The 25,806-nt window shown below is 40.4% G+C and overlaps 1 protein-coding gene across 2 annotated transcripts; it reads left to right on the forward strand.

The window, feature by feature from the left end:
• The first annotated feature begins 2,154 nt into the window (after positions 1-2,154).
• Positions 2,155-16,148, forward strand: bnip3lb (BCL2 interacting protein 3 like b). Of its 2 annotated transcripts, none has more exons than XM_074618648.1 (6): positions 2,155-2,465; positions 7,605-7,836; positions 11,269-11,347; positions 11,716-11,819; positions 12,544-12,693; positions 13,614-16,148. In XM_074618648.1, exons 1-6 carry the CDS (start codon positions 2,417-2,419, stop codon positions 13,660-13,662), a joined length of 663 nt encoding a protein of 220 aa, XP_074474749.1. In that variant the 5' UTR covers positions 2,155-2,416; the 3' UTR covers positions 13,663-16,148. The 2 variants fall into 2 exon arrangements, with proteins under 2 accessions (XP_074474749.1, XP_074474750.1); XM_074618649.1 differs by having other exon boundaries at positions 2,201-2,465; positions 11,269-11,323.
• Positions 16,149-25,806: the final 9,658 nt, after the last annotated feature.

Consider the following 25,806-nt stretch of genomic DNA (forward strand, 5'->3'; position numbering starts at 1 on the left):
TCCTCGCCAAAATTTAGCGTAACTTTGGAGCGTTATTTAACCTCCTTCTCACCAAGCTAGTATGACATGGTTGGTACAAATGGATTCCTTAGGAGCCTGCTACAACCTCTGAAAGATCGAATAGCGACCGGGTCTGCTGTGCAGAAGAGGTTAATTAAAAATAGATAGTGTTTTGGAGAATCGATACAGTATCCCACAACATATCACGATACTCATGTATTGATATTTTCTTACACCCCTAGGTAACAGTGACAATGTATGATCCTCAGTGTTGTACATCAGTTGCTAAATCTAGTTATAAGATATCCTAAATCCATGTTTACATTATAAACAAACACAGGAGCTGATTTCACTGATTAGAACACCTTCAGCTGCAGAAGAGGCAAGAGTTTAAGCCAGTGATTCTCCATTTCTGCTGGATTTCAATAATTAAAAAATTACAAACACCTGGCATCCCAGGCCCTGAACCCAGCTGTGAATCTGTCCCTAATCTGGATATAATGAAAACCACCCGCTCTAGTAGTGGACCACTGAAGGATCAATGCAATCAGCTGATGTTGCTGTCTGGTTGGCTGATACTTGAGAGCACACATCTGCCTCGTGTCTCGCATGTGGTGTGTACGTGGTTGCAAGCATGCCTCCTCCTACATGGCTATAGCACCCAATCACCACATGCTTAATTGTTTGCATTTGCACTTTCTATAATAATAATGATAATAATCAATGCTAATAGTTCATGCATGCTGTAGCCTGTGTGAATGTTTTTTTCTCTCGTTATGTTATTCCACTCAATTCAATTCAATTCAATTCTATTTGCTTTATTGGCATGACTGCCAGGTGAACAATATTACCAAAGCGTCAGTAAATAAAAGACAGAGTGTGAGTTACATCTATAATGTGTTGTTGTGGTTGTCTCTGTGACATGCACTGACATAGCCTCCTAATTCTCCCTCTCTCGCTCCTTTTGTTATCAACGGGACGGTGTGACGTAGTGATGGGAATTCCGGCTCTTTTTAGTGAGCCAGATCATTTGGCTCAGCTCACCAAGAAGAGCCGGCTCTTTCGGCTCCCAAACGGCTCTTCATTTTAGCACTTCTGCCTTTTATAATTCAGCCAAATTTAGCGCTGTTTTGACCTATGATTAGTATGTGTGCACATATATCACCTAAATTATTCAATATAATTATACTAAACCTTATAATTTCCAGAATACCGTAATTTTACATGCTGCTTCGTTTCCGACTGTCACTCATCTTGTCTGCTATTCGCGCACCGCACTCCTCTCTCTCTTTCTCTCCTCCTCTCCCTCCTGCTCTGTACCTGTAGACTGTGAGCGCGCCGCGCACCACCGCCCCTCTCTGCTTGATGGTAAGATCCTTGTTTGTCATCACCTGATTGGTCGCATGGACATCATTAACACAACATTTAGTCACCATCAGTGCATGGAGTGCCCGTGGCGCGGAGAAGATCATCCTATGATTTTGCCTTAAATTAAAGGGACTGTTTGTAACTTTTTACACGTATAAATCACATGGGTCGGTTTCCCATGCGCTCGCATATGCCCGCTCGTGTGTGGCTGGAGTCTCTGCTCCTCTGCCTGCTTGCCTTCACTCACACACCGCGTGCGTTCTCGCTGTCTCGCTCCACCTCTACACGTGCATGCGCGCACACTCCACACTGCAGAAGAGTTAGTTTAGCTCTGAGAATATCTAGTGAATGTACAGTGGATGTTTGTGCAGAAATAAATGCTGCAGCTCCTCCAGACCAACAGAAGTTTCCCGTGTCTTGTGAAGTGACAGGGCTCCGCAGAGAGAAACGTTATTGTCTCCGACCGGGAGCCGGTGTCTCCCTCTGGCCGCGGCTGGGAGGCTGAAGCAGGAAAAGCCAACACTAGGATCAGCATTGATTCATGGAGAGACCTTCGTCTTGTCAGCTAACATTACTGCCAAGCGGGTGAAATATAGAGTGATATTGTGGTTTTAGCTGACGTGTGTCGCCTCACTGTGTTGAGCGATGCTTGTTCATGTCTATTTAGAGCGAGCAAGCGCAAGCCCGACGCTGACTTTCGTTGACTTAACGGCCACAGGTGTCGCTGTTAACAAGCATTTCTGATTCTTACAAACAATCCCTTTAAAAGAGCCGGCTCTTTGAACCGACTCGTTTGCGACCAACACATCAATACGTCACGCAGCTCCTCCGGTGGAAGGTCTGAGCGGCTCTCGGCTGCAGCAAGAGCGAAAAACAAACGGCTGCGGTGCTTTAGCTTAGCTTTACCGCTGTCTCTGAGGAAAACAGAGTAACACACTCCGGGTCAGCTGTTCTAGTTGTACTTCTGAATGTGTGCAGATAAAGTAGTGCGCGTTTTAGCACTGACTTGAGCCTTTTTTATGCTACCCTTCCTGCTCTCCAGGCAACCATGTCCGACTCTGTTAACACTACTTCTACAGACAACAACGGGCTTAACGGTAAGATAACTGTTACCAAACTGCTGGACTGGAACAGCCTGTCAGTGTGTTTACTTTCAGAGGAACATGTCTGGGTACATTACTGTATTTTAATAATAAGTTTATTGAGCGTTCTGTGTCATTAAATGTAGTTTATTATGCCCGTTTTTGAAGCTACATTGAAGGGGAGAGAACGCTATGTTCCGTGTGTTTATTGACAGTGGTTCAGCCAATGGGGTTTCGAGAAGCGTTGAGTGACAGGCGAGTAAGCCAATCAGCGATTCACGCGGAGCGGTGGAGGCGGGTTTAAGCTTTGTCAACAAGGCGAGATGGAAGAAACTGGCAAAAAATGGGGGCAGATAAATATTAGATTATTTTCACGTTAGTTGCTGTAGTTTACAGACAGTTATATCTTTATACATGACAGAAATCGGCGTAAATATTATTATATATTATATATTATATTATATAATATATATTTATATAAATATATATATTTATATTATTATTAATATTATTATTATTATTATTATTATAACGTTTATAGTATTTCATTTTTTAAGATTTCTAAATATATTACTAACTCAATTATCATTTGACAAATAGCATTTTTTACTGCCTTATTTCATGTGTGTGGAAATGTATCACCTGGGACTGGTAATTCAAAACTTGGAGGTAAAAAAACAACTTCTTGTACCTTTTGGTCCTAATTATGCCAAGTAATATCAAACTAATCTGTACTGAGACAATTTATTAAAAAAATAGACATTTATACAAAAAACAATCCAGTCAAAAGACATAAAACCACATTTTATGGATACAAAAATGTTGAGCCTTGGCTATTAAACCAATGAGAACTTCCTTCTTTCCCTGTTAATAACTCATCGTAGTTTACAAATGTAATAAATAGGACCAGAATGTCTGCAATGCCTTGAGGCAAATATTTACAATTTTAAAAATTCAAGTAAAATCTTCTCCCCTTTTCTCTCAGCCAGAGTTTGTAAATGAGTTTTGACTTGAAAGAAAAGATAAGAGCATTTGAAATGAGTGCAGTGGTGAGTTGTCACTTTCTCAGATGCCCTTTTTTGGTTGTTTCCTCTCTGAACTCTGCACTCTTCTCTGTTGACAGTCCAACGTGAGGACCAGTGGAGGTAATATGGATCAGAATGATCCGGATAATGAAATCTCCATTTTCTCAGTCAAGGATCAAAAGGACCTTACTGACTTTGTCCCAGTTTTTCAAAACAGCGACAGGTTGGATCACGGTGATCTCGACACGACATGGGAAGTGAAGCCTAGGCTATTTGTCAATATATGTCAAATCCACCTTTGAGGTGGGATCCAAATGATCCTGAATTTTGGCATCAAATTGATCCAGATTTCTGCCTTAAATTTTGAAATACTCAAATGCATGATCTTGTCTGGATTAAAGGGAGGATTCGATCGCCAAATCCAAATATTCAGGATTAGAAATCTTTAGATCTGCTTTGAAATAACCAGTTTTCAAATCATATCAGAATTTAATCCAATCCAAACAATATAGTCCTGTGAGATCATTGAAATACTGGCCCCTGAACATTCAGTTATTCAGTTGAGATAAGCTACATACAAGACCTCACCTTGCATAAGCCATTTAGAGACGTAAACAAAGGCATGTTTATTACCCTGCTGCACTGACTCAGGAGCTTACTTTGAGCTGTTGTGGTTTAAGTTTTACAACACTATGGGGGCCCTGACTTGGCATGCTATTTATGGCTACAGTGACAAGAGGACAGACGTTTTGGACGTGATGAAAGGGGGGGAAAGTGTTACAGCACACTGCAGTGTAGGGACACGCAGGCTGGTTGATTCAGAGCCACACTGGGCAGGAATCAAACTTTACAGCCACGTTTCTTATTTCAAGAGTTACCATGGAGCAAGCAAGTTGGCTGATGGATGGTAATAATGTTCCACCCTGGTTCACGACCGTAATTGTACATTCAACAGCATGTTAGGTTACATCTTCCCCCTGTTATAGGCTATGAAATGGAAAGCAACACAAGTTTTGTTATAATGTTCAAGTCTGGTATTCCTGTTGTATATTTAAGAGCAGTCCAACTTTTTACATAAATACTATATCTGCCAGTTAAGCCAATAACAGGAAAAAGACTGGAGAAAGCCTACAAATAGTTCAGAAGAAAGTTGAGAAAGTTTGTGAGCCAGCCGCCATGTTGAGATCAGTTGAGGAAATACCAAGCACCGCCCACCAGCTGGAGCAAACTTTCTCATTTTACAGCTAAACAGTACACTAAGATGTTTCTGAAATTATTTTAAATGAGAAATAGACATTACAGTAACAGAATATTAATTCATATTTGATCAGTGTTCCCTAGTTTGACCGTTTGATTGGAGTTCGCGAGTGATTGACAGCTGCCTCAGTTGAATGAATAGTCAATAAGAATTCTCTCTCTCTGAAATGACCTGTGATTGGCCAAAGTCTCCCGTCACGGGATTTTTTAAAGCCTGAAAACATAACCATGAGGAGGTGCAAAAGTGTAGTTTTCTCTCGGAACACTTGAAAGATAACTGAAAGGTTATTATATAATATTTGCCTATTGATGGCAAAAATATTCTGCCTACTGCCACTTTAACTAAAGAAGTATGAAATTCCCAGAAGATTTTATTTGTGTAACAGTACATGATGAGACACTGCTTTAGGGACAATAAGACCTTGCACTGATCAGATGGAGAGGCCAGCAGTGTTGTTATCTGAGACTGTTATTTCTGGCGTTTCCTGGAGCTCTCACACCAGAGTCATTTTGATCTAATACCTGGGATCTTCAGGCAAGAGGCAGCCTCGGCCCTCCTCCCTCCTGCCTGAGCCTCAGTAGATCAGAGAGGTCACACCATGTCTGCTTCCTCTAAACCCACCCAACAGCTGATAACCGATCTGTCGCCAGAATGTTCGGAAGGCTTCAGCACCATGGCAATGTGGTTTTAGTCCACGGAGCGGAGACAATGGGCTGTCGCCAGCAGCTTGGCTCGCGGTCCGCTGTGTAATCCACAGGATGAGTGCAAGTGCTGAGTCGAGGCCAGTTTTAGGGGGGGTGCGGGGTGCATCATTTGGGTAGTGGTGGGTATAACTGGCCTGACGCCTGACCCGTGAAATTCAGTCTGCTGGAAGCTCATGTGAACATGGTGTTTACTTACTGTTATGGGGTCATGTGATCTGCTCAGGAGGCCTTCCTCTTTTTCATTTTAGTGAAGTGTTTTTCATGATGAGGGATATTATGGAATGTTTCCCCCCTCTCTACCCATTCTTCAAATGCATGCCCTTAGCTGCCAGTCCATGCCCGAGTTCACGTACAAACCGGGAAGGCGTCATATATCACAGTGAAGGTCTACAGAGGACACCACAGCACATACACGGGCAGGCATTTACAGCACTTTCATCACACAGCAGTAAATAGAGCTTTACTCTTGAACTTCTCTAACTGACAGGCTCTGGCTGTCTGTGTTGTTGTCCCTTCCCAGTTTAGGACTAGGAAATAATAATTTAAATAATTTAAGGCAAAGTCCCCCCCCCCCCCCCCTTCCAGTGTCCCCTATGGGACCTTATTTCGGAAAAAAATATGTATGAATCACACCTATGATGTTTGTAAATTAAAAAGATCATTTTGCAAGTCGCAGTTTATCGCAGCGAGAGAGACGTCACTTACTCGACTTTTGGGTGTGTATTCTTTCTAATTACATTAGTCTGATACTTCAACAGAAACTGCACCTTCTTGACCATGACTTGCATAATTATGTTTTAAATAGACAAACATCATATGTGTGATTCATGGCGCAATTCAAACAGGATCAAAAAATATTTGTGTCTCACCGTTGACTACCGTACATATTTTTTTCCGGAATAAGGTCCCATGGTGGGACTCCACCTCTCTATTTCTCTTTGGCTTTTGAATAAAAACCTGTTTTGCTGCACTCTGTGAAAGTGCTGGCAAGAGGTACATATTTTGACATGTCATGGCAGGAAAAGCACAGGTGCAAAATTAACATTAATGATGTTTGCAAATTCATTCAGGCGTGCCAGTTTTTGCATTGTGCATGCTGGCTCACCGGGATGCCAAAAATTGAAAATAACCACCATTTATCTTGTTACACCTGTGCTCGTCCTGTTAGTCAAACACCTGTTGTGAAAAAGCCTTTCAAGGCTCCAACTATAACTTTCTCTCCTCTCACTGATCTTTCTGAGTAATCAATAAGAAGTTTGATAGTGTTTTTTTTTCACAATAGACATTAGTTTCACCTGTGCTTTTCCTACTAAGTTAAAATGTCTGATATGAAAAAAGCTTATTGGAAGCTCCTTGCTTACCTAAAGTGAAATTATTTCCAAAGCTTCTGATGTGCATATACTGTATAACCAAAAGTGAACATAGCAAAAAATCAGTGACGATACCAAAACATAAGAATAGGTAGACAGTGTATCGTCCCCTGCTGTAGAGGCACAGGCAGGCTATTATTCTGGTTGCCAAACATGTTGCCAAAAGGGTGGTAATATGCAACAAAATGAAAAAGGACACAGTCAAATGATGCTTCCCGTTTGCACACTTATGGTTTTACTGGCCAATGTAAGCAAATAGCCTGCTCCTTGGGGCATATCAGATCTTGCACTGAGCAGGATATTGGCTCTTTCGTTTATTGACATGACTGGCTCCGTCTTATCAGCCGATCCTGACTTGTATCCGGACATGTTCAAACTCTTTGAAAAGCAATGCAGCGTTTTATGATATCTAATATTTATGTTGTAATGCACTCATGCAGTCCAACTCTTTTACATAAACTCAGTTGAGGCACTACATTGTAGAATAGTAGTAGCCAAGTATTTAAGAGTTTGTATCAGTACCTTTTAAAGGGGACATATGCTCATTTCCAGGTTGTGTTTTAGGTTTCTACTGGAACATGTTTACATGCTTTAATTTTCAAAAAACACATTATTTTTCTCATACTGTCCGTCTGAATATACCCGTATTCACCCTTTGTGTGGAGCGTTCCGTCTTAGCGCCTCTTTAAGCCCCCCTCCCGAAAAAGCCCAGTCTGCTCTGATTGGCTTGTGAGAAAAATATGGTGTACCTTTGTAAAAGTAGTTCTCAAGCCATGTTTGTCTGTTTCTTCCCTCAGGGTCCTGGGTGGAGTTGGAGATGAACAGAGGCACAGCCGCATCAGCCCAATCATCCTCCACAGGCGGTCTGGCCCCAGGCCTGCTGCCCCTCCCTCAGGTGGAGGAAGAGGAGGCCATGGTGGGGGGCCTGGAGCACGTCCCGTCCTCGTCCTCGATCCACAACGGAGACATGGAGAAGATCCTGCTGGACGCCCAGCACGAGTCAAGCCGCAGCAACTCCTCCTGCGACAGGTAGTGTTGAAGGACAACTCCTCTGCATATGTGAAAAAAAAGTTGTATAACGTCTTTTATGGCTCCAGAGGGAGCTGTGTGAAGGCTGATAAATTGTGTCAGTGACAAACGTCAGTTGTGGGCGAAGACTACAAGTTTGAAACTGAAAAAATCTGGGGGTGTAGTTAGAAAGAAGTGTCTCAAGGCTACATTAGCCTAGCCTGACCCGCCAGATGGTTTGTTACACAGAACTATCTGAGAAGCCATCATCGGAAACTGTTTGGAAAAGGGCATGCACTTTCAAAAAACACTTGGCAGGTGATTGGATGAACCATCTGTCAATCAAACTCTTGCCAAAGCCAGTCAGGAGAAGAGCGAAAACATCACCTTCAGTGCTGTTCTTTGCTCTTCCTTCAATGAAGAAATACTCTCTAGTTCTGATATAACTGATGCTATTGCAGTATCTACGCTAACCTCTTCAGGAGCTGCCATTGTAGTTTAGAACAAACAGTCACCTAAGCCACACCCATAGCTGCCAGTAGCTCCTCACAGGATGCTGATTGGACTGTTCTCTGGCTTTCCGGACACAAACGTGTTACTTGAAGCCTGACGAGATGTTTTTTCATGTGATATGTGATCCAGTGATTCTCGAATGATCTCTTGACATTGCGAGGACCCAGCTGCTGTGGAAGGTAAACAGTAACCGCTACTGGTAATCGAATCTCCGACCGAACTGTTAGTGGTCAAGTAGTTACAATATGGATAATGTATGCACCAACTTTTTAACAAGGAGGAACAATGTGTGTTTTTGATGCCGTGCTGAGTTAGACTGTGTAAATAACAGAAAAAAAGTTTGTAATGTTTATTTAAAAATTTGATTAACCATTAACCATAGATAGCAAACTAATCTTTCTGTAACGCTGAAACTCCTAAAATAAAGGCTGTTATACTTCCTTATCTTAACATTAGATACAGACCAGGGCTCTGGAATTACCACTGTGGTTCAAAAGTTCAAAGAAAGTCATGAGTTCTTGGGTTCATCCAAGTCTGTGTTTATAGTTGTGGAAGATTTAGAGCACGTGGTGAATTTGGAGTTGTTTTTCTTGACTCTCACTCAGTGTAGAGCAGCCTGCTTCAGAAGTTACATTTGAGTTTAAAACCAAAACAAAATCTCTTCCGTGCTGTATGCTGAGATGATTATAACCCTTGATTTGATGTAAAGTCCGAGGATGTTTAGAAACCTGTTTTCAACATCATTTGTTAAAGGAACAATATGTAGGACTAACAGCTAGGATTTAAAAACATTGGCGCCGTGGCCCGTTTGCTCCACCGGTGTGACTGATAGCAGTTGGTGCACGCTTTCGCAATTTGAGGGTTACCTTCTAGACACGACCACGTTATCCTCTGTCCAGCAGCAGTAGTTGGAATCACTTCACCAGCTGTGTGTCTTAAATACTCGCCGCCTTGATAACCCAGCTTCACACGGACCACAGAGAGATGTGCCGAGGCTTTGCAGGTCGGGTAGAATCTAACGTCAACGTTATCTCTGTTGATCCAGTTAATTTGGTTGCTTCCATGGCTGCAGAAGGCTGTGTTTGTGTGCCAATTTGTTTGATATGTGGCAACGGCGTGTCGAAATGGGCAGTAAACGGGATCACACAGGCCAAAACAAAAACAGACTTACCGGACTGGAATGTAAATGTCACAGGAGAAAATACAGGCTGTAGCATTGTTGTCGGAGAAGCGAGTATTTCAATTAAGCACGTTTCCTTAATCTCTGATGACATATCACTGTCATTTTATGATTTATTACAGTGAATATATTACATCTTGGTCCTCTAACAATGCCAGTGTAAAGCTGTGAGGTTATGAAATCTGTAACACAAAATGAAACCCAAACCTGCCCCTCTGTTCCCATGGCTGGTGTAGTAGAAAATAACGTGAACTGAAGGGATTAGCATATAATTGCATGCCATTTTTAATTATTGCTCACAGGATACAAATATCTTATCTGCAATATGATGCGTGTTTACTGGTGAAGATCTGTGTAGACTGTCAGAAATACATTTGATCATGAGGGGAATTTTACAGTTGAAGATCATAGTTAAAAATAACATTTGCACTGCAATCACTTTTTAGTTAAACAATTACTTGTATCTGCTGTTTTTTTTTTGTAATCAGCAGCTCCTTTGTGTTCCCTCGCTGCAGGAAACACAACATTTTTCGTGTTTATGAGGGCATAAAATCCAGGGGGAAATCATCTTGAGCTTGGTAATTTAAAACAATCTGGATTTTTTTTGGTGTAAATCATTTAAAAAACATTAATTGTAGGATAGTTCAAATGTTGAAAGGCATCCTTTCAGCCTAAATGCCCAGATGGCTGCTCATCTATTAACCACCCAATAAAAGCTCACTGGGAAAAGTGAAACTTCACACCTTTTTTATGAGAGGCATTTAATATTGGTCACCTCAATTTACCTCATTATTCCAGTGGGAAATCAGCCCATAAGTCGGGAACATGTTGAGTCAGCTTTGACTCTGACTCGACAGCTGCTCAGCCGTTGAGTTGGCTTCTGAAAATAAAAATGACGTCCCTTTTTCACAGCGTGCCTCCCATTTTATTGAGCATGTTAGACAAAAATCCTGACCCCTTCACCTCCCAGCCACATAATTGCGCTTGTGTGTGTAATCCTGGAAGGCTGCGATAAAGCAGAGCTTATCAGGGAGCCGGGCAGTCAGCTGTCAGTGAGTCACCTGAGGATGTTTGTGCGCATTTGAGAACACAAGAACACTGTATCAACAAGTTGCTCTGAAATAAGCAGGGATGCAAACATCAACACGGCACTGAACACTTTTAGAACAACCCCGGTGTCATGTTACTCAAATGTAATTAGGAAAATGTTTTCTTTACGTGTCCTTCCAAGACACACACATTGGTCAGAGAGGGCAGAGTACAGCAGGAGTTTACTGCTGGATAAACACATTCTCCACTGTCCTAGTCGACGTGTTGTAACTTCAAGCTTTCTCGCCCGTTGGGCTTGAGTTTGCCATGTTAAGATTTGTGTATTTTTATCTGCGAGGGTTTCTTGACAATATTTGTCATTGTTTTGTGTTGTTAATTGATTTCCAGTAATAAATATATACATACATTTGCATAACGCAAGCATATTTGCCCACTCCCATGTTTAGAAGAGTATTAAATACTTGACAAATCTCCCTTTAAGGTACATTTTGAACAGATAAACAATGTGATTCATTTTTGATTAATCGTGTTTAACTATGGACAATCATGCGATGTAAAAGAATGACATTCAATATAGCCCTAGTATAAAGCCTATTAACTCACACCTGAGAATCTTCCAGGATGAGCTGAAGTTCATAAGGTGTCATGAGTTCATGACTTTTCTAATAAACGAGGCCTCTGATTTGTTGTTTTTTTCACTCTGCCCACAGCCCTCCGCGGCCCCACAGCCCCCAGGATGACGGACAGATCATCTTTGACGTGGACGTGAGCGGCAGAAGAGACAGCCTGGTAAGCGCTCTCAGGTTCTCCATCAGTCTGTTGTCATGGCAACCTCAACCACCGGCCCTATAGCGGTGTATGTACATGAGAATGACAACTGCTGCCTGCCTTTAGTTTCCATGGAGATGGCTGCCGCGCCCAATGTGGATTTCTGTTTCTTTTGCACAGCGTTTGTTGTCCCCATTACTCTTCTTCTTCACTCTTGCTCTTTTGATCTCTGTAAACAAACCTTTTGTGTATGTTCTTTACTGATTTGAGAATGAGTCCATGACACACACATGCATAGATGTACAGAACAGGTCTTGACAGAATGGTCATCATGGATGTAAAGCCTGAAGGCCGAGATTGCTAAATGACGTGTGTGTTGGTGTCTTTAGTCAGAAGAGGACGTCTTGGAAAAGGAGAGGGACATGGACATCCTGATGAAGGACGCAGACTGGGTTGCTGACTGGTCTAGTCGACCGGAAAACATTCCCCCCAAGTAAGTCTCAACTCAGTAAACAGCAACGTGATGTTTCCCCGGCAACTGAGCACACAGGTGCTCGATTTTTCCAGAGAAAGCGGTTAGTCATTATCGCCATAAAGTTGGTCTAGAGCACAAATATAAAGCCAGCTGCCAGACACTGTGTATGAAACTCTGATGCAGACAACTTTGGAAGAGTTGAAGGTTAATTGATTTACAAATTAACCCCTTTTATCTCAATCTGACACACTGACACACTGACAGCTGTTGTTGCCTGTTGGGCTTGAGTTTGAGCATATTTTTTATGCTAAATGCAGTACCTGTGAGGGTTTCTGGACAATATTTGTCATTGTTTTGTGATGTTAATTGATTTCCAATAATAAATATATACATACATTTGCATAAAGCAAGCATATTTGCCCACTTCCATGTTGATAAGAGTATTAAATACTTGACAAATAGATACAAACAGATACAAAATTAATTAATTAATTTGCAATTAATCAAGATTTAATGGACAAATGTTTCCCAATAAAATTATGTCATAGATTTTGGGATGATCAAGCCAACCAGGTGACTAGTGAAGTCATCTCCTCTAATTATTCCTAAATTATGACCTCAAATTAAAGACTGAGGAGTTGTTTTATAAATGACTTTAACAACGGGTGTTTTGGGGCATACTTTGGGGGTGTCAGATTGTCGATCAACTGTTCTGTGTCTAAAGTGTCTGTGATCTTTGCAGGGAGTTTCATTTCCGTCACCCTCGTCGCTCAGTAACACTCAGCATGAGGAAGACCGGGGCCATGAAGAAAGGAGGAATCTTCTCCGCCGACTTCCTCAAAGTCTTCATCCCCTCGCTGCTACTATCACACATCCTCGCTCTGGGGCTGGGGTAAGAAAGAAACACCACAGATAACGTGTCCGTTCACTGAGTGTACGTCAAGATTTTGAATAATATTTTGAGTTGTACGTAAGCCCCACTAGGGGGAGCTGTACAACCGCAGAAGCAAGTCAGCTGTGTCCTCCATCCATATCTGTGTGACAAACTGGCAGAGCAGCTGCCGACTGAGAAGGTTGCACACCTGCTGTCTCAGAGTGAGCTCCGACTCTCCCAGGAGCCCTTTCTGCTCCTGATAACACATGTTAGAATAATCCCGGCTCCTCAATCAGATAATGTCACAGCAATGATACCTCAGACAGCAGGCTGTTCTTGTACGTGATGTGGCATGCAATGAGTGTCATTAACCTGTCATCATCATCACCCGCATCTCTGTACGGTTACATAATAAGTCATTGTGGTGCTCTCACTGAACTTTTAACTGTTGCTACTGTTGGAAAAGGGATAATAGTTTGATTATTGTTTTTTCTGTTTGGTAATGCTCTTTATATATGAGATTTAGAGTTACCGGTTAAGGCCCAGAGACCCCAAGCCGACATCAAAGAACTAGTGGCCAACTGTTGCGTCGCCTCACGTCACCTTTGTCTTGGCCGACAAGTTGCATTTGAACATACTGCAAAGACTACAGCTGACGGCCAGTTAGCGCGTACGTTCTGCGCCTGCGTGAGAGGAAATAACTCTCCACACCAGCAGGTAGCGGTAGTCTGTATTCGTCATTCAAAAAGGGGAAACTTGGCGATTGTCCATAGTAGGAAAAAATAACTAGGTAACTAATAACATTAAAAATGGCTCTGCACCAGCAATTATTGCAATGAAGCAATTAATGTTGTTATTCACACCCGTGCAGGACAAGTCGAAATGCGTGGCTGGTGATACATAACCTGCTCCTTGTCTGTGTACCTCCTTCTCGACAGAGTCTACATCGGAAAGAGGCTGACCACGCCAACCACCAGTTCTTTCTGAACCTGAAACAGAAGTGCCTGAGAAGTGGCCACGAGTCGTCGGAGAAAGTTTTGCTGTCCTGAGAAGAACGGCTTTCTCTTCTCCCTCTATCCCGCCTGCCCCCCGCTTCCCCTCCTCCTCCTCCCTGAGATATGACATGTTCTCAGGAGAAATGCATCTGCCTTTTCCTCCCCTCTCTCTCTCTCTCGCCCTCTCCTTCCCCACCTTTTTTTTCTTGATCGGCTGTTCTCTGAATGTCTATAGATACCCCCCCCCCCCCCCCCCCTTCCTCTCCCGCCTTATATCCTTCACTCATTTGTGTAAGCTTTTCATAGAATAAGGTCATATTTCCCCTTTCTCCAGCGAATGGGTTTAATGTTTATAACGGGTGGGTTTTCAGGGAGGGTCACAGCATCAAACCAAACTCTTCTACCACACACTGCCCCTTTGATCATGTGACAACAAGGGAGGACAATCCAGTTTTAGAAGTGACCACAGATTGTGCCACCTATACAAGTAGCCCATGAAAGGGTTAAACCAAATTCCGAGTCGCAAACTGAAAATGTGATCATGCCTTTTTTGAAAGTAGCCATTTCTCTTTTATATTTTCTTTTTTTAATTTATTTTACAACAGTGGTGGTTTATTGAGGAGGTGTAATGATGGAAGGAGTTACCATAGTGGCCAGGGGAAGTCTCCAGCTCTGTCTGCCAGACGGCAGAGATTTATGTGACGTTTTTTCAGTTTTTCCATTCAATTCTGCACCTGAATATTTTGCAAATTGACAATAACTGGAAACCAGGGTGTAGGGTGTGTGTTGTACAGGCAGGCAGGTGGTGCGTCCCTCTCAGTGTGAACAGTATTTTGTGCTCGGGCCTTATGGGTAGCGGCGCTGCCCCGTCCAGAAAGGTTCAGTTGTCTGTCCAAACAGTCGGTGTTGTCCTTCCAATGAGCTTCCTGGTTTGACTGCGACATATCGTAGAGCCGGTTTGGTCCCGACGGATCAGTTCCCACTTACTTTTACTCCAGATTAGGGCTGGATATGACATGTGGTGATTGTTTCATAGTTTTTAAGTCATCGAAAAGGATTCGGTAGCAAAAAGCTTAAAAACCTGAGATTTGAAATGAAGAGAAATTGCTTTGTTGGCATTTGTTTTGAGGAGTCACTTTAATTAAAAGTTAAGTATTTCATGAAAGACATGGTAAATATTAAACTTGAAATACTTGACTTTTACTTTCAAGACATTGGTTGCCGCCATCTTTGTGAAAAATGTCCAGTGGTAGCCAGCCCTGCTCTCTAATACTCCAACACGTTTTGCCAAAATGAAGGGAACTTATTCCAGGACATTTGTCGCAGTGACACTGCACATGTGCAGCAGCTTCTAATCGACTGAAGGGAGGTTAGTTTTTACCTAACGAGGCTCTACTTTATGTGTAAACACAGGTACTTAAAGGTCCACAGCGTGATTGAGAAGCTTGTGGGCCTTCCACAGCCAGATCTGGGTCAAATAATATTTAATATTAGATGTTCAGATCTCATTGAATGCCAAATAGTTTATTCTTTATTTCTGCGTGACATACAAGGGTGTTTTTTTTGGAGCAAACTCATCCCCAACCAGAAGTAAATAATTCCTAGAGATGTGGTATTTCAGTTATTCATGAGTGAATTAACTCTTTAGAGCCTTTTCAGTTTTTCTTACTACTTTGTTGACAGATGTACAGGTTTTGACTTCTAGGACGACACAGTGAGTTTCCGTTTTAAAGTTGAGCATTATACTACCTGGCGTTGCTTTGTTGCCTTTTAAAGAAACATGATTTTATGATTATTTGCATTTCAGTGTTACATTTCACGGAGCAAGAAGAGAGTAGACAAATAACATAGGTAACTTCTATGAGCTCTGACGGTCGCCAACGTCCGTCACAACGTTCTGAGTTGCATAGATGTGAACGTATCTGAAAAAATACTACTTAACTTTTTTCTGCTATCGACAGCTACTTGAAATCAAATCAGCCTCTCTTTGAAATAGTCTTGCTGCAAATACTATTTGACCCAGCAGGTCGACTCAGGACGTGTTATCTCTTTGTTTTACCTCTTGTGACAGACTCATTAACTACCAACGATGACTGGGGTCTTGTCTCCATTTCAGCCACACAGGTACTGTTGTATTGTGCGACACACATGTCTGCCTGTGTTTGTACATGCAGTGTTTGACGGCGCTATTTTGGATTCTTCTTTCCTGTTTTGAGTTGTCTGTATTAAGTTTTTGTTTTTTTTCCCGATGTTGCAGAAAGATTGTGAACGCGCAGAGCGGGAGAGTTTAAAAGTGTGAAAATAGAACCCCTCTTGGTGATGGCTGGGCCTAATGTGAATAGGAAAGGAAAGAGGCTTCCCTCAGACTGCGATGGTCTAACAGTAGCTATTGTAATGATGCATTTGCTTTGTTTTTCTTTTTCCCACTACATTGGAAGATTTGATGAACATTTTGTCATTAAAGATGACCCGAATGAAGCTTTTCACTGAGTGTTCCTTTGTAAATTCATCAAAATAAATCACTGTAAACCTGCACTTTAAAAGGTATAGTGTTTAGGATTTGGCGGCATCTAATGGTGTGGTTGCAACATGACGGACTCTGGGAAAAGGACACGCTCCCTATGTAGATTAAAACGGCTCATTCCAAGTTAACGAACACACAATGATTCCTAATTTCAGGTGATTATACACTAATGAAAACATATTATGAATATTATATTCCATTTCTGCTAATAGATCCCTGAAATGTGACACACCGCTCCTTTAAGGTTCATTATTATTACTGAATATCTTTATATGATTAGTAGCAAATTGGGGAATTTAACCATGCTGCTAAATCACTGGGTATGTAAAACTGTAAAAGGAAAATAAAGGATCTAATTTTGCTAAATGCTGCTTGAAATTCCTAAATTTAATTACCCTTTTAATTGAAATAAATTTCCCTTTTTGTGGTTGCTTAAACGTGTAATCCTTAAGGCCTTCAACTAATGATTTAGTTTTTTTTCGTCAGTCATTTTTCAGTTTTGATTATAAAATAATCATATTTACAAATGATACAAGAGCACAAAGTGATCAATGTCCTAAAAATACTTGTTTTGTTTGACTAGTAGGCACCAAAAATATGTGCAATATTCAATTTACTATAATATGAAACTGTTAGAAGCAACCAAATCTCAAACTTCTCTAAGGAATATTGCCATAAAAGTCTGTAAGGACAGAAAAATGTAAATATTAAAGGGGACCTACACCCATTTTCAAAATTCATACATGTTATTCCTATGGTCTAAAACAGTACAAAAGATATTAGTAAACATGAACCACTCTCCCAAATCCAAAAACCAGAGTGCTAAAACTCAATGCCCAAGCATGGTTTACATTTTGTAATACTGTAATCGTGAAGTGTTTTTTCCGCCTCCTTGGGTGCACACCATGTCGCCCTCAGCAGCTGCCACAGGTCCCAACCGTTGTTTTGGGCATGATCCAAGTCCACAGCAGCAGAAGCTTTGTGCAGCGAGCGAGCACACATAGCTGAGACCTGAGGCATCGGGCCTCTCAGGAAATCACAAGACGTTTCCTAAACTAGCAGGAAATTCCTATGAGCTCTGCTTGACACTTACAGAATGAAGATACTCAGATCAGTTTAGCATTAAGAGCAGCTGAGGTGAGAAGACGCCAAGCTTTATGAAATGTATTTATTAGACAGTGGACAGCAAAAAAACTATTTAATTTAGGTTGAAATGTTGGCAAACAATGCATTTTAATGATTCTTGCAAAAGGCCAAGTTGTCCAGAGAACAGCACTTCTTGGGTTTGAGACTGTTTATCGTCTCTTGTTTTCAGTCTGCAGGTGTCCTCAGTTACCCTGCTGTAACAAATCTGTTTGTTTAAAACTCCTCCTGTCAATTATGACACTTAAAGAAGTGTCAAGTTGTTCTTCGCTGAACCCTCGCCCATTACACCTTTAACCTTGACCTGGATGTTTTGAGCTGCTTGAAACCAGAGCAGGAAGACCTTCAGGAAGACACCATGTCAGCACTGATTTGAACTGATCAATGGGGCCACACACAGCGTCTATGTCTTAAATGTGCCGTACAGAGCTGACTGGGGAAGCACTGCACTCCAGTGGCAGACACTCTGCAGTGCGGACTGTCCTTTACAAAGGTTTCCCTACAAGTACCATGGACTTTGTTTTTTTCCCATATTTTGCTACAACAGGCTTCAAGGTATTCAAATTTAGCTAAAAACACGATGTCTGGGTGTAACTTGTTATGACTGTTTGCATCAGGGCCTTAAAGGTACTATTGATAACTGTGATAACATTCAGCCACTAGATGTCATACTCTCCCTCCTAGTTCTATTGCATTTACTTCACAACAAGTTGTTGCCAGACATTCACTGTCAATCTCAGCCATTTGTCAATTTTTTCCACACTAACTGACGACCCACAGATACCACGTGATACCAACGTTGTTTTACAATTGGCAAATTTTCACGTTTTTGCGTTATAGTTCTCGTACATACTTGCCACACGGGAGAAGTTTCAGGTGGTTGCAATCTGCAACCTCACCGCTAGATGCCACCAAATCCTACACACTGCACCTTTAACTGGCTGCTGGCTCCAGCTCCATATTCACCGTACAGACATGAGAGTGGTATCTGTCTTCTCATCTAACTCTCAACAAGAAAGCAAAAATATTTACCAATGTTGAACTTTTAAGCTTTTGAAGTACAATTTATAGTTGTGCAAAGAGGCTGAATGACACTGGACTAGGATTGTCACAATATCAGATTTTCACTACGCGATTATCGTGGCCAAAAGAATTCACTATATCGCAATATCTATGGAAATTGTGAAAAAAAAAATCTTGAACTTTATTTATTGGGCATTTTGTAGACAGTCTGTAACCACAGCTGAATATATAACATGATTTAACAGCCGATTATTTACACAATATTATCATGTGACTTATTAAAATCATAACAATATTTCATTTTTAAATATCACGGTTATCGTCAATACCGCTATATCGCGACACCCCTAAATAGAACAATGTTCTTTATAAAAACAGCTCTAGTGACAGCTTCCTGTTTGTCTCTTTTGAAAAACTCAACTCAACTCTCTTTTGTGTAAAAGAAAGATAATGAGATATTATGTGTGGTGGCAGAGCAGTGACTCCAATATAGCAGACAGTCTAAATGAATGGAATAAATCATAAAAGACATGAAGAAAACTTATAGAAAATGTCAAAATACCGCTTTATGTTCAACTGGTTGAGATTCAGGTTGATGTGACTGTATGCATGAGCCAAATTGGCATTTCAGTTTAATTAATACAATAGATATAAATGTTGGAAGTTCACATAATCCAAAAAAAAGAAAGAAGGAACGGATAAAGCTATGAATAATATGTCAATGATGAATTATGTCACTGATCTGAAAGTAGCCCCCCCCCCTGAGCCCTGCGTCCTCCTCAACAATGCCTCCTCCAGTCCTCCTCCATCTTCCCTATATGGAACCTCAGCACACCTGTTCCCAGCCAATCCAGACACAGGGAGACACATAGCTCCTCCCACTGCAGCTGATGGCGTTACCATGGGTTACAGGGTGGTGGCCAGCTCCGTCTCCATCTTCATCTCCATCCCTCTGGGTGAGGAGGCTTTTCCTCCTCGTCTCCTCAGTATTCAGCAGCACTAACACTGCAGCAGCGTTCACTGCCGCTGGAATCATGACAGTCCATCAATAATTAGTAATAATTCAGTGTGCTCGTGTGCCAGATTGGCTTCTTGTCTGCAAATCAAGACAGCTGTTGTGAATGTGAAACATCAGCTGTGTTCATGCTTTATTTATAAAGTCAACTGATCAAACAGCAATCGCAAACTGCAGACACGAAGCCATAAAATATAGAAAAAGCTATTTCTACTAACAGCGTGACAGAAATGTCTTTTCCTGTTGGCAGGCGGGTTTGTCCTGTTTGTCTTTCCTCTCCTCAGTCACTTCCACTTGTCTTCTATAGGAGGAAGAAACACAGCTTAAAGTCCCACTCAAATCACTTCTTTAACCCTTTTTGCAGTTAAAGATCTGTGTCAAATTTAATGTTATTCTAAAAAGTGTTGAGTATATATTAGAAATGCATGTAACTAACTCTTTCTTAGTTTAGCATGTTAGCATGCCTACATGTGAATTAGTACTAAACATAAAGACAACTATAAAGAGGCTGATGGGAATCTCATCAGTGTTGCAGGTATTTGGTCATAAACCAAAGTATTGGATCAATTAAAACTTTAACCGGATGATGGTGCTAAGAAAAGTTGAAAGTTGGGTCAGTAATGTTGAGAAACCAGCAAGAATATCCTGGATTTTTAAAAAATTATTAACCAAAAAACCCAGCCCAGCTTTGCCGACTCTTTTTCAATGAAAGTAGCTAGCAGCACTAGCTCCAAAAGTCCCTAAATCTAAAGACAAAGTCGCCAAGTTGGAAACACTTCAGGCCTCCCTCCAAAGTCACTCCATTTCATTCGGGCCGAATGAAATGATTGGACAAGTTTATTACAGTCCTGGGACAACCACAGATACCAGATTTGTTTCTCTTCTTTGTCAGAGCATATGATTTATTGATTGCTGTCGGGATGTAATGAGACTTTCAACAAATATAACAAAAACATGTTTTTGAAGAAGATGACCAACTCTATCTTTAAAGAGTCACCACCGTCGGTAGGATTCATCCCCTCGGGACCGTGACTGTCTGTACAAAAGTCGATGGCGTCAAGGTCGATCGACTGACCACCTGAATGACATACAGTCTGCATAGGTTGGACTTTCAGGGATACGTCTGGATTGTCGACTGTGCAAAGTGGGCAGCTGGCCCCGAAAGTCCTAGCTTCTCTGTGTCATTTGGTTTGTGGTCATTTTCTTTTTTAATTCAACTTTTTTTCTTTTTTAATTACAACTTTTAATTATCCAAGTAAATAGCATTAAAAGTTGCAGACAATTCACTGGGGCTCATTTTTGGCCCCAGGGCCCCTAAGAGGGTTAACCCGGCTGTGTTTAGGGAGGAAAATGAAGAAGAAGAAGAAGAAGAAGAAGAAGAAGAAGAAGAAGAAGAAAAAGAAGAAGAAGAAGAAGAAGAAGAAGAAGAAGAAATCCGGAGTGAATGTTTCCTCTTTTCTATTCTATTCTATTAAATATTTACTCTTCTTGGCTTTGGCCTCTTTTGAAACATCAGCACCAGCCTTCATGATGCATGCTGATTCTTTTCAATTTCCCGCAAAATCCAGCAAATATTGATTCAGATTGACAAACTGCTGTGTAAACTGAACTGCACAGAACATAATCTACTCTAATAATATGTTTTCATGGGGGGCAGCCCATTAGAGAGACCACTCACGCTGCTGATCTCACTACATGTCCTACATCTGTTCCTGGATGCCAGGGCCGTGCCCTTCCTGTCCACAGGCCAGACTCTCTCTCTCTCTCTTTCTCTCTCTCTCTCTCGCTCTGCCTCTTTCAACAGTTTATCTGGCACGCCGCCAACTTTCCCCTCTAATTATCCAACGCTCCCCCCCGTCTCTGCTCCCAGCGGGGGACCTTTGTTTTGTTTTGTGGAAAGATGAGTGTGTCTTTGCCTTTTAGGCGTGGCTGCACCTTCAACATTTTGACTTTTCAGAATCCACCTCTGACATTTAGATATCAGATTGTCGGTCTCTACCGCAGAGATGACCACCCACCCACACACACACACACACACACACACACAACGCCCCACCCACTCACACACACACAGCGGCCCTCACAGCACTCTGGGAGAGGAAATAGTAGCAGCAAGGCCATTTGCTGCCCACCACGTTGTTATGGAAACTGAGTCGACATGAACTCAGTGCTGAAATGTTTCTAGCGGCCACTTGTGCAGGAGAGCTTTTGTCTGCTACTATGTGAGTCAGGAATTAGCAATGTGTGATCCTTCCTGCTCTTATTGATCACCATGCAGCACTGATTTATTTATACCTCACAGACATACATTCTCTGTGGCTAAAAATGGAAATATGTACATTATAAACCATAATTCATGCAGATACATATTCTTCAAATGAATATCTAACTTTACTGTTAGCAAAGCTGATGAAGTTTTTAGTTGCCATGGCTCCTTTCCTGTAGTTCCTGTGGTAACACATTTGTACCAATAGGTGATTTTAAATCCATGATTACAAACTACTCCGCTCTTGAATTTAATTGTTTTTAACATTGTTTTATTGTCATCTGGCTGATTGCTTCTTGTAATTCGTTAATTATGTTTTGTGTATATTTATATTTATTTTGTTTAATTGTACTCTTGACATCATTGAAAATGAGAGCATACCCTTGTTGATTCTTCAAGATTTAAATAAAAGTTGAATGAAATGAATGAGTTAATTTATTACTTAGTATGGCACAAGATTTCCCACAACTTATGATACATAAAATTCCTAATATAATAATGTGATACACATGTCCCAGTGGTTAATACAAGGCTTTTCTTGATAACCTCATCACAACTGACTCGTGCTCTTATTTTGTGCATTTTATTTGATATTTGATATATATTTTTATAGTAATATTTTTATTTTGCTGTCTTGGCTAGGCTTTTTCTTTGTTAAATAAATGAATAAATAATATTACATAATTATAATAATAAATAATATACATAAATATATATTTTAAAAACATACATTATTGCTTATGAGAAAATGTTCTCAAATATTCTGATGATTTGATGCAGATAAATACAATAACAAGACTCCAGTAAGATTTATAATGCATGTTTATACAGTAATATTATAATATTTTCTGATCCTGCTATGATGCATTGATAATGTGCTTACAAAGCGTGCCTGGTGACTTGAAAGGCTTTAAAAAAACAATGATTAAAGAAGCGTTACTGTCACGACCCCTACCAATTCTTAGTTTATTCATTCATCTGTTCTGTTTTCATGCCTCATCATTAATCTCTCATTTCATTTCAGACATCCTCCCTAGGGCTACTCCCTCCTGCTTGTAATCACCTCATTCCCTTCACCTGGGATTCCTTGGCCGTCTCCTCACCTGCAGCTTGTTCCCTAATTAGTTATTCAGTCCTAGTTCACCAATCACTTGCCAGATTGTCTAGAGTTTTGCCACATAGCTTTCCAGCATTTCTTTGTCCTACCTGATTCACTACTTTTTGATCTGCTTGTTTCCTGCACCTCATCAGATTTCTTTGCCTGATTGGACTGATCACCTGGTATTGACCTTTGCCTGCTTTACTCAGTAAAAGCTGTACTTTACTGTTGAACTGCCTCCCTCCTTATTGTGCTTTTGGGTTCCAGTCTGCCATTTTTGTTAGAAGTCATACAGTTATAATGGCTGTAAGAATGACAAGCCTTGAGAATGCAATTAGGATTGATTTGTGGTTGGTGTTTTGTGGAGTTGTGTGCAGAAATTATAAACCTCTGGCGTACATTTAATACATGTTTTTGAGAATTTGGACTAATACAGGAGACAGATTTTCTGTAGTGAGCTTGTGTCAGTAAGTTAGTAATCTTTACCTTCTTGGATGCAAAGCAAGAGCTAATAAAGACATTAATAGACTTTCACTTACCCAAAGTACAATAAAGTAATTTGCCACTCTTGTTGCTGACATATTGATGGAGTTGAAAGTGTTTTTTTTCTCATAGTAAAACGTCAATGAAACCCACACTGGTAAAAGGATTGCATATCTCACTCTACATAATGAAAACATTGTATACATTGACTGTAACTGCAGTGTGGTTTACTGTGTGGTTGCAGGTGTATATAGTAGTGTGTGGAGTGACACAGGCAGGCAGTGCATTACTCTGCTATAGGTTATGACAGCAGATGAATTAGAACATTGTGGGGGAAGACAATCCGATGCTAAAAAAGTGTCAAGTTTGCAAAGCCTGAAAACACTTGTCTAAGCAGAAGTGTGCAGTGCAGGATTTTCCCAGGCTAACAACCAATATGAGGATAACAGTGGGTGTCAGTTTTACTGGATAGTGAGACATTCTAGCTGTTTTTAGTGGTAAAACTCTGCTTTAAGTAAGGTAGAAAGTAAACTAAGTATATAATGTTGAAGTGTTGGGCAGCCATTGTATCCCCCACTAGAGGAACAGAACTGATTTGGAACAGAGGTTTCCAGGCAAAATATTTCACCTGATACCCAGATCTACTACTACAGGGTACCCCAGTCATAAAGTTGGGAGACTGGCATGAGACAAATGTTTAAATTAAACCAGCAGAAGTGATATAAGAGATATCATGTCTTTTAGTCCCTAGTAATAAATAAATAAATGAAATAAATGAAATAAAATAAATAAAATAAATAAAATAAGTAAAATAAATAAATAAAATATATAAAATAAATAAATAAAATTAAATAATAGATTTTATTTAATGGCAGCTTTCATAAAATCAGTAATAAAAACATACATACACAACAAGCACAATAAATATTTTTATTATTATTATGCATTATGCAACTTCCCATTGTGCAACTCATAGCATGATGCAATGTGACTATCCCTGCCTGGTATGTTTTGTCTTTAAAACTCAACATGTCCCCAGTTTTTTTAACACAGGCTCTCATTTTTTTTTTTTTTTTTTTTTTTAGTCTCCAAGTTCAAACACAGATGATTATGCTGACGTCACCAGGGTTGAGAAACGTCCCCTATACAAGTTTTTTTTTTCTTTGACTTTTTTTTTGTAATTTTTGTTCTTTCAACTCTAACTTGGTAAGGTTTTCTATTTTAAAATAAATGTTAAATGTATGAAAAAAAATAAAAATAACAAAGAAGAAATAAGTTACTGTTACATATCTTGGTGTTTACTCTAATAATGCACTATACTTTTTCAAAACTTGCCATTTTGCACAGTTTTCTGTCCATTATACTCACACATACTCGCTGTCTATGATTCAGCATTTTCTGTACCTGTCCTATATACCACATGTGTGTACTACAGAGTGTGTGACTGCTGCTGAGCCATCTGACCGGGTGGTGCTGAAGGGACAGCGCTCTTCATTGCTGGAACTGGGTGTGACTTTTTTGGGAACTCTCCGAGGTGCTGATCTGCTTCTTCTTGACCTCAAACTTTATGGCAAAAAACGCCCTTCTGAGACACAACTGTATGACACACTACCCTTATTACATTACACAGCTTTCACACTCCCTGTACCCTCACTGTAAAGAATTTCCCAGTAAAATAACAGTAAAGAACTGGCAGCAGGGTTGCCTTTATGTTACTGTAAAATTAACATTATTATACTGTCGCTGAAATTTACAGCTTTATACTGTTAATGAAAAATACTGTTTGAACTGTTGTTTTTTTTATTTCACAGTATTTTACAGGTAATTTACTGTTTAAAGATACATTATAGAGCTGTTTTTCACCTTTCTTTTACATTATCTTACTGATTTGTTTTAATGCACTATTTAGGTTTTAGGTTTACATACATTTTAATAAACATTATTTTTTGCCTATATGAATAGACTTAGCAGGTTACAGACATAGGAATAGTCACACTAAATACAATTAAAGGCACTTGTTAGGAAAAAGGCTAGAATAGACTTGTCGACGCTAGATTAGAGTAGAACTTTTTTTTGTGTTTTTTTTAAATTTTTTAAAATTTTTTGTTTGCTTTTTTTTTTTTAACTCTACTCTTTCTTTTTGTCAGTATTATTAGTATTGTTATTTCTTTTCCTGGTTTTGTTTTGGTTTTGAATGTTGAGGTTGTTTTCTCTCTAGTGTACTTGATGGGTTTGTCTGTAAACTCATCTACTTAAAAGTTGGTTTATAGACTGTTGTAATTACAAACAGTGGATTGCATATATGAAAACAGCCTTGAAAAAAGGGGAAAAAAATAAAGTACATATAAAAAAAAAAGAAAAAAAAAGAGCAGAACTTTGTTTGGACAGGAGAGAAAGGACCGACCACTTCCGGAGACAGACAGTCAGAGATCGGATCTGATGCGCTCTTGGCACCGTCGCTATTTGGACGAGTTCATCCAGGCTACAGGTAATCCCTCATCGGACATCATCCTCCTCCTCATCCTCAGCCTATTGGATCTGTATTGTGACAAAGCTATAGACAGTCTCTCTCCCTCATATGCT

The sequence above is a fragment of the Sebastes fasciatus genome, chromosome 19 (assembly GCF_043250625.1).
Source record: "Sebastes fasciatus isolate fSebFas1 chromosome 19, fSebFas1.pri, whole genome shotgun sequence".
In the NCBI taxonomy this organism is placed as follows: Eukaryota; Metazoa; Chordata; class Actinopteri; order Perciformes; family Sebastidae; genus Sebastes; species Sebastes fasciatus.